General features: G+C 49.2%; 1 protein-coding gene across 1 annotated transcript in view; it reads right to left on the bottom strand.

The window, feature by feature from the left end:
* Positions 1-2414: 2414 nt before the first annotated feature.
* LMF1 (lipase maturation factor 1) overlaps positions 2415-9292 on the bottom strand; it is a gene marked incomplete at both ends in the record, with an annotated part of 18329 nt that continues 11451 nt past the window's right edge. Inside the window, one exon of the mRNA XM_010168177.1 lies at positions 2415-2527. Coding sequence (XP_010166479.1) covers positions 2415-2527 — 113 coding nt within the window. The remainder of the gene's footprint in view (positions 2528-9292) is intronic.

Here is a 9292-nt window from a genome sequence, read left to right as displayed (position 1 = left end):
ATTTGGTCTGAGCCAAAACGTGCATTGGTAAATTGTTAGTTTTTTCTTTTAATGCCACCCAAAAATACCCTAGAGCCCTGAAAAGCTTTGAAAGCAGAGCTAATGCCAGAGCAAAGGCAGCTGACACACCAACCCAGCGCTGCATCCTGATCTTTTCTTCCTATAAACTTGCTGCTGAAGTGTGAAAACAGAGTCTGTGCTTTGGTCAACCCAAGGTAACGGGTGAATCAAGAGCCTGTTCAATGAGATCCATGGCACCGTGTGCTCCACACAGCACCCAGCTGCTGTGGAATTACTCATCAGACCTGGTGTATTCCTCTGTGTGCTCCTGCAGTCGTTATCCTATAAAAACTAACAAAGATAAAGATTTGCTTTTGCTTTAAATTCCTGAACATTTCACTTCCTCACCTGTTACAGAACACAATAAAAAAAAACCCCCAACCTATTCACCACCTGGAGTGATGCAATGTTATCCCAGCCACGTCCCACTTCCTTATTTTCATTTTAAACTGAGTTCCTGTGTTCAGCTACTTTATTTTATTTTTTTTTTTTTAACAGCACTGATGCCAGAAAGTAATTCTTCTTCCAAGTAACCAGTGATGGAACAAGAGGAAATGGCCTCAGGTTGCACCAAGGGAGGTTCAGATTGGATGTCAGGAAAAAATTATTCACTGAAAGGGTTCTCAGGCACTGGAAGGGGCTGTCTAGGGAGGTGGTGGAGTCCCCATCATCCCTGGAGGGATTTAAAAGACAGGTAGATGAGGTGCTCAGAGATCTGGTTTAGCAGTGGACAGGTATGGTTGGATTTGATGATCTCAAAGGTCTTTTCCAACCAAACAATTCTATGATTCAAACTGGTGACTTGGTGTCTAAAGGTCCCAGGTTCTGCTAAAACCCCTGGGGTCAGGAAGCACTCATGTCTGACTTTCTTCTGTTGCTTTTTTGGGGGTTTGTTTGTTTGTTTGTTTGTTTGTTTTAATTAAAAAAACCCCAGCAATGCAAAGGAGCACCCTGCAGTGAACACCACCCAGTGAATTTACAACACTGAGCCTCAAGGACACGAGCAAAGTTTGGAGAGACTTGGTTGATAAATCCACCCACGATGGAGCTGACAAAAAGCAGGTTCTCTGGTTGCTCTTCCAGCTCAGCCTTGCAGAAGATGTCCCAACTGTGACACCACCTGATAATGTGCCCTGGGCTATAAACCATCACTTGTGAGACTCTGGGCAATGGGCAGGATCCTGCCCTGTGATGCTGCACCGATGGGAAAATGGGTTCTCAAATGATATGTGCAAAACCCCCCAAATAACTGTTCTTACAGTGGTTTTGGCTCCTGTCCTGGAGGGATCATGTCCCATCAGGCTGTACCAAAGCTCTGATAAGGTGCCTGTGCACTAGGAGAGAGGGCTGGATCCTGGGGAACCCCAGAAATGTGGATATTAGAAATACTCAACAATCATGGTGGGAAACTCACTTAGCAGTTGCATTCCAAGCTGTGCTTCTGCTCTTGTTTCTTTGTAGACAATATAGAGACACACATTGAGCTCAGCGTATAAACCATCTTGAGTTTCTACATTTATAGCATCTCAGGAGGTGTAAACTGTGCTTGGTTTTTGGGGGTTGTTCTGAGTGGTAAAAGGTGGAAGTTCTGAGTGTCTTGGCTAGAAAAGGAGTCTCTCCTCAGAAGGTCTGGAGGATGCACTGTGCTAAAGCTGAAGAACATCAGCTGGGTTCAAGAGGAAGTTCATTCCACCCAGTGCTGTGTACCTTCATCCTTGTTTGCAGTGCATCCTGAGAGCCTCAAATTGAAAATATTAGCAAGAGCATAATATTACTCGAGTTGATCCAACATTCCCTTAAAATGTTTTCTCAGCTAAAAATAGCTTCAGCAACACAACAGACACTTTGGTGAAACATTTCCTTTTGTGGAACACCTCAGGGTTTTCATCTCTGCCTTTCACTTGCTGATATTTGTTTTGTCTCTTCTTCCAAGACAAGTGTCCACAAACCCCATCGTTTTTCCAGGACTCTTTTGTCTTTGAAACGCCTCAGTAGACCGGTAGAAATGCTGGGTTTGATCCGAGCTCACAAAGTGATCATGGCAAAAAATCTACAGGAAACCACTTCAGCAATCACAATTCCTGTCCAAGAGAAGCAATGCTGAGCCCTTCACAGACCATCATGGAATGGGATCAACCAGAAGGTCCTTCTGTCCCCACCAGGAAGGCATTAAGGTGCTGAGAGCACCAGCTCTTCACAGTGTCCTCATACTAAACCCACCCTATTTACAGACAACCTGGGTACCATCAAATCCAAAACCTAACTCATCACCAGAAACCACATGTGCACATCCAAGATGGGAACACCACGGAGCCTGGGTACTTCCAGCTCCCTTGGCAGAACACAAAGCTTACCGTGGGGGTGCTCTGCCTGCAAATGGGTTCGTTGCCATCAAGGACAAGGTCTCTTCTTCTTGGGCCAGCAGCTTCCCAGCCAAGTGGATTATCCATTCATTCTGCTCATAGGTCTTGGGGAAGAAAGAAGAAATATAAATGTTAGGCACTGCTGGGCTTGCCACGTGGTGTTGTCAGCATGAAAAACTTCTGCAAGGTCTCTGAGGAGGGATTACAACCCATTCAGGTAGCAAATAATGAATTCTCTGGTGTTGCAAAGAACAGATCCCACAGGATCCAACACCTTGAGGTCCAGACCAAGACCCTCTGGCATCTGCAGGGAGCAGAGAGAGCTTTGCTGAGCTTGGCTCATTTGGAAATCACTCCTGAGGGTACACACACAACTGAGGGTGTCCAAGTCGCAAAGGTTTAATGAGCTGTTCGTTAGCTGAGCTGGGCCAGCTACGTGTAAGCTCCCAACTTGTCCCAGATGCAATGTAGCATCCTCCATCTCAAACATCCCCCATCTCAAGCATCCCCCATCTCAAACACACCAACTGAGAGGGCCAAAGAGCGTACCCATGGCCAGTGGTCACAGCCCAGCTGACCATTAGATGATGGTCAGGGATGCATCTCCACCTTCACCCAGCCTGGACAGTGACCTCTGCTCAAGGCATGATGCCCAAGGGGACATTTCTTGCCCTGCATCACTGCCCAGCCCACAGCACTGCTTTGTCCTAATGGCAGGGAGAAGACAACTACCAGGAGAGCACAGTGCATGGCTGGGCCAGGAGATGTGCAGCACACCCAGCCCATCCCTGGGCAAGGGGCACCCACCACCCTGGCTCTCTCCAACACCCAGCAGTTGTGGCTTCTCCTACACCTTGGATCACACCTCGGATCACTTCCACACCTTGGATCATTTCTCCTACACCTTGGATCATAAATCTCTTTTTGACTTCACACATCTCTAACAAAGCTGGAGCATTCTGGATAATTCTGCACCCCAAATACTTGATTTCAATAATTTCTTTTACCAGCAAGCTCCCCAGAGGAACAGGAACAACACGTTTGGAATGATGATCCATCCAAGGGTTGTTTTATCTTGTGTTACCACAGAGGGGAAAAAAAAAGAGACTTCTCTATTCCCCATGCCTTTCTCTTGCATCCTCTTTACTCCCTTTCACCCAATCTCTCCTCCTCACACCCCGTATCTGTGCCGCTCCCTTAATCACACAGATCAGCTCTCGGGAGCCGCAGTCCAAGCTGCAGTGGTAGAACTTGACTCTCCATCTCCCTCCCTCCAGGAATCCCTCCATCTCCTGCTCTTTGTAGGGATTCTTGCTGAGGCTCCATAAAAAGCATCTCCCCTTCTGCTGACTTTCTGTACCTTCTCCTTCTATTAATATTTGGGGTTTTTTTTTCTCCTTTTTTAAGCTTTACCTCAATGGATTTTTAATGCAAGCAGTAGGGGACACTGTGGGAAAGCGAAACCCAGCAGCTGTACCTGCAGGACTGGGACTAAACCAGAACATCCAGACAAAGTTCCTCTGCAGATCTTTGCTAATGGTGAGGTTTTGTTATTTCCGTTGCTACGGGAAACAGAAGAGAAACGAGATGGAAAACACCAAACCCTGGTGGAAAAGGCCCATCAAGCGGCAGCTCCACCTCGCCGGGTTTCTGACCCGTGCTCATCACAATCTAGAGGAAAACCACAGTTATTTAAGCCGACAACTTCTTAAAAAAGATGACTCCCCCCAGCCGCCTGCTTCCGTCCTGCCTCGCCACATGGCTTGTTCCATCTGCTGTCCCTGCTCCTCCACCAACGTGGGTGGGTGGGTGGTAGAGCCAGGGATGTGCCCAGCGCCAGCCCCATGCCATGCTCTGCCCACCCCAAAGCCCTGTTTAACCTCCAGCCCAGCCCTCTCTCCACTGACACCATGTGCCATCCTATCTCCCATCTCCTGGTGCTCTTCCTGGCATGGAGGAGGTGGTGGCACATCTCAAGGAAAGGACAGGGCAACCTCAGCTCCCACAGGACCGAGGCCACCGTGGCCCCGATGCAGCAGTCTGGGCAAGGAGCTGCGGTGAGCTCTGGAGCTGGGAGCTTGGCATCATGTGAGATGTTAAACACAAACCTTGCAAGACTTGTGATGACCCCACCAGGGCTGGCTGGGCTGCAGGAAGAGCCGGCAGCATCCCAACCAAGGGTTCAACCACCAACTCATGCTGAGAGTCCCAGCCACACTGAGCGACTCCGTGCCCCTTGATGGCTCAGCGATGCCTGAGATGCTCAGCTCAGCCTGGGCTTTAGGAGGGCAGGTGCCACGCTGAGACCTGCAGCCCAGGACCTCCTGGGAGGTGTGACAGCAATTGTAGACAATCAAATCCCAGAATCCCAGCATTGCCTGGATTGGAAAAGCCCTTTAAGCTCATCGAGTCCAACCATGAACCCAACTCTGACAAGTCCCCGACTAACCCATGTCCCTCAGCACTGTGTCTACACGACTCTTCAATCCCTCCAGGGATGGGGACTCCACCACTGCCCTGGGCAACCCCTTCCAATGCCTCAGAACCCTTTCAGCAAAGAAATTCTTTCTCACATCCAACTGAAAAATCTGGAGTCAGACCTTCAGCATCCCGAGCCTCCCTGGAGATCCCCTTGTGAAGTGCTCTGTATGATTTCAAGTGCTATTTCTAGGAGGGCCTGAGAGGTGTGAGTGTTCCTCTGTGTGAGTTGGGAAGAAACTGTAGAAGAACAGAAACAGACATCACCAGACTGCTGGAGCTAGAGTTTTATGGAGGATCCCAAATCTTCAAAGCCTGATTCAAAACCATGATGCTCTGTAACGGTGGAACCGGCTCCCTGGCTCGCATGGTCTCCAAATTGTTAATTAGCAGCTCCATGCACACAAGAGTCGGACTTCTGGTTTGTAAAGTGCTTTTCTTGTAAAATTTACAACATGTCTGGCCCCAGCAAAGTCTGTGGTGAGAAATTTCCACCCGGTGCAGCCCCCCCCCAGCACCAAGGCTTAGACACCGCACGTCACCGGTGCTGGGAGCACGCAGGAGTCCGGCCGCACTAACCACCGCGCTGTTTAACTCATCACTCTGTAAAGTGAGATGGTGGCAAAGGGAGGACAAAGAAGAGTCCAGGAGATCTGGGCTGCATCCAGGGAAGCATCACACCACCGGGTGGGAAAGTGACAGTTCCTCTCTCTGTGGATCCAGTGAGACCCCAGACCAAATGGTGCTTGCAGAGCTGCGATGGTCAGGATGGGAGGGATTCACCCCGCGTTGTTCTCTGCTTTTGCCAGCCCTGAGCGTGCAAAAGAGGAGACTCAGAGCTTGAACCATCCAGAGGACTGATAAAAAAGCCAGGAGAGATGCACACATGGCTTTAAGGTGGGCATGCATATGTGTATTCGGTCCATCTTTAGGTTGGGGGTCTTCACTGAAGACAGACACGCAGCTGGGGACTGACCCTGCTCTGTCTCCTGGCATCTCCATCAAGACATGAACTGAGACTCCCAAGCTGGCCTCCTGGCCTCCAAAATCTGGGGCTGCAGCTCCCCTTGTGCCGTACCCATCATACCCATGCTGGGATTACTGGGGAACCAGTGACCTGCGCAGCCAGCTGCTACAAGGTGCTGGTTGGAACATGCCAAAATGTGCCCTGAGCTGCACAACTCACTGTCCAACCCTGACCAGAGCATCCCTGGGGATGCAGCCCACCACGGATGTGGACATGACTCTCTCCTTTATCTTTTGAGAATTTTCTTTCTGTTTTAGCATAGAAAGCAACTAATGAACCTAAACACAAAAAAATCCATCATCAACTCAACAAAAATGCCTGAGAAAGGCAGCTCGGGCAGAGGTCAAGGTTCCCAAAGCAACACCATCTCCACCACAAAGCCAAAGCCTTTCTGTGTGGAAGGACAGTCCATGCAGACCCCCAGAATGCCCAAGGTGCAGCTCTCCAGTGAGCCAGATCATCCTGGACTGTCCTTACAGCTCATACCAGCACTCAAGACCTCCAAAAACCAGGTGTCAAGTATGACACAGACTAACAAAGGGGACCTGGGACTCAGTGTTGAGACCTGTGGTGGTTGCACTGGGAGAACTGGGCTGGCAGACAAACCCAGCTGCTCGCTCACTCCAACCCAGGGGACAGGGGAGAGAACTGGGGGGCAAGGGGAAGGAGACTCATAGGGTGAGAGAAGAACAATTTAATCATTGAAATAAAATAAATCTTAAGATAATAATAATAGTAAAATAGTAATAATACTAATAAAATACACATATGAGTGACACCCAGTGCCATGGCTCACCCCCCGCCCCCCAGGCCCAGCCTGTTCTCAGATCCCGATCCCGCAGGAGCCACAATCCCGACCCGAAACCGCAATCCCGGGAGAGCCAGAGCCCGAGCCAAAGCCAGAGAGAGCAAGAGAGGAAGAGCCCCTCATGGATCTCCTGCCCATGGGGGACACGAGATGGAATAGTCCACTGGCAGAGGCAAATGCCAATTTATCTTATTAATTTTAATATCCCTTGCCCCTCACATACCTTGTACCTGCAGACTGGCAAAACACAAAGTCCTTCAACTTCCAGTGACAATTGAAAACATCGGTCTGTTCTCAGTGCTTCTCTCCTGACAAATCCCAGCTGAACCCAAACCCCAGAGCTGTTCTGGCTGCTGAGAAGAACCAGCCCTGGCCCAGCTACACACTAGGATAAGACCCCATGAGCTTTTATTTCCTGATGGGCTTCAGCATTGATGGTGCTCAGGTAGCTGCTTTCCCCCCACTTTTCGTCTCGCTGCTTTGGGATGAGGTTTTGCTTCTTCTCCCCACCCACACAGGACCCAGTGTGAGGGGCTGAGCATCGCTGCACCCCTGGGGTACCACCACCTCCCAGCAGCAACGCTGCCCTCAGTATAAATCCTCCAACCTCTCCACTTAGATGCTTTACCAGTGTGTAAGCATGTATAATATTCACCTTGAATACATTAAATTGTATACCAAAATATTTAATAACCGTACAGAATTTAAAACCAAATCACCACTAAGTCAGGCACCAGCAAGGAGCTGGGAACAAACCAGCAGCACCAGCGACGGAACTCTGCAGAGATAACAAAGCAGAAGAGAATATAATAATCACCAAAAAAAAATCCAACTCAAACCCAAAACATATTAAAACCCACCCGGCGCTCCAGGGAACGTGTTCCCAACTGAAATAATAACAAGAAGAACCCTTTTCCTCGAGCTTTAATTGGTCATTTAATGAAAAAGGACTGCGGATTAGTGTGGCATTTGATTGAATCTCGGTCCTGGCACAGGCACACGGGAGGAGGTAAGTATGAGATGCACATGTGGAAACAGCTGGAAACTTGGCACAGGAGCCTGGTGTTATTATTTCACATGGTTGGGAGCCCTGCATGGTTTCACATCGGCCTCGGTGTGCGCGGGTGGGTGATGGAGGGGTGGGGGGGGGTTACATTTCCTAATGTCGTAAGGGACATTTTTCACAGCACAGCCTCTGTAACTCCACCATCCTGGATGTTTTCAGAGAATCCCAGAATTGCCTGGATTGGAAAAGCCCTTGAAGCTCATCGAGTCCAACCATGAACCCAACACTGACAAGTCCCCTATGACTAACCCATGTCCCTCAGCACTATGTCTACACGACTCTTCAATCCCTCCAGGGATGGGGACTCCACCACTGCCCTGGGCAACCCCTTCCAATGCCTGAGAACCCTAAGATGAGCTATCACCTGGAGAAATAATGCATCTCCCATGGAAAAGAGAGCAGAACTAACACAACTCTTTGCTTGTTTATACTATTCCAGCTCACCAACGTCCTGCTACCCAAGCGACTTAACCAAGGAAGGTCAAAGGCTACGTCAGGTCACATCACTTCTCATTATCTCCAATAACCACACCCCTTTCTGTTTCGTTTCCCAAAGCTGTTTCTCCACAGGTCTGGCTCAGCGTACAGTGCTTCAATGAGGGCAACTGAAACCACCAACTTTTGCGTGTCTTTTCTCCCAGGTAACCAGTGATAGAACAAGAGGAAATGGCCTCAGGTTGCACCAAGGGAGGTTCAGATTGGATGTCAGGAAAAATTCCTTCACTGAAAGGGTTCTCAGGCATCAGAACGGGCTGTCTAGGGAGGTGGTGGAGTCCCCATCCCTGGAGAGACTTAAAAGATGGGTAGATGAGGTGCTCAGAGATCTGGTTTAGCAGTGGACAGGTACAGTTGGACTCGATCTCAAAGATCTTATCTAGCAACCAATTCCATGATTCTATGATCACTTAGCCCATCCTATCCAACAGTGCTCAGGAAAGCAGCAGGTCCCTGGTGCAGCACAGAGAGCAGCAGGTCCAGGCTGAAGAATAAAAGCTTACATGAGAGAGCAGAGCAAGACTTTGGGAACCAGCTCTTGGATCTTACCTCTACGGGGGAATCACACACCTGGCACAGCTCCCGTGTCACCTCGGTATTTGGAAAGAAAAGTCACTTTGTTCCAGAACAGAGTCTAGACAGGGAGATACAATAGCCACTGTAGACAATAATCATTTCCTGCATGGACAAGGTCTTGCTCTGTATTTATCCAGCCCGTGGCACGATAGGTTATCAGTCTGATTTGGGTTTCTGGGTATTTCCATCACGATATTACTACTAGAATTGAACTTGCCCGTGATCCAGCCTGCAGTCTGTCTAAATGCAGTTTGGGGGGTTTGAAATTATTCATATTTACAGGGAGACAAGTCATCAGAGTTAAAAGAATCACAGAATCCCAGCATGGTGGGGTTGGAAGGGACCTCAGGAGATCATCCAGTCCAACCCCCCTGCCAGAGCAGGTTCCCTCCACCAGGTTGCACAGGAAAGTGTCCAGG

This window comes from Antrostomus carolinensis, unplaced genomic scaffold (genome assembly GCF_000700745.2).
Source record: "Antrostomus carolinensis isolate BGI_N321 unplaced genomic scaffold, ASM70074v2 scaffold25425, whole genome shotgun sequence".
Classification (NCBI taxonomy): domain Eukaryota; kingdom Metazoa; phylum Chordata; class Aves; order Caprimulgiformes; family Caprimulgidae; genus Antrostomus; species Antrostomus carolinensis.
Note: the sequence above shows the minus strand (reverse complement) of the source record. Positions and strands in the feature narration are given on the sequence as shown.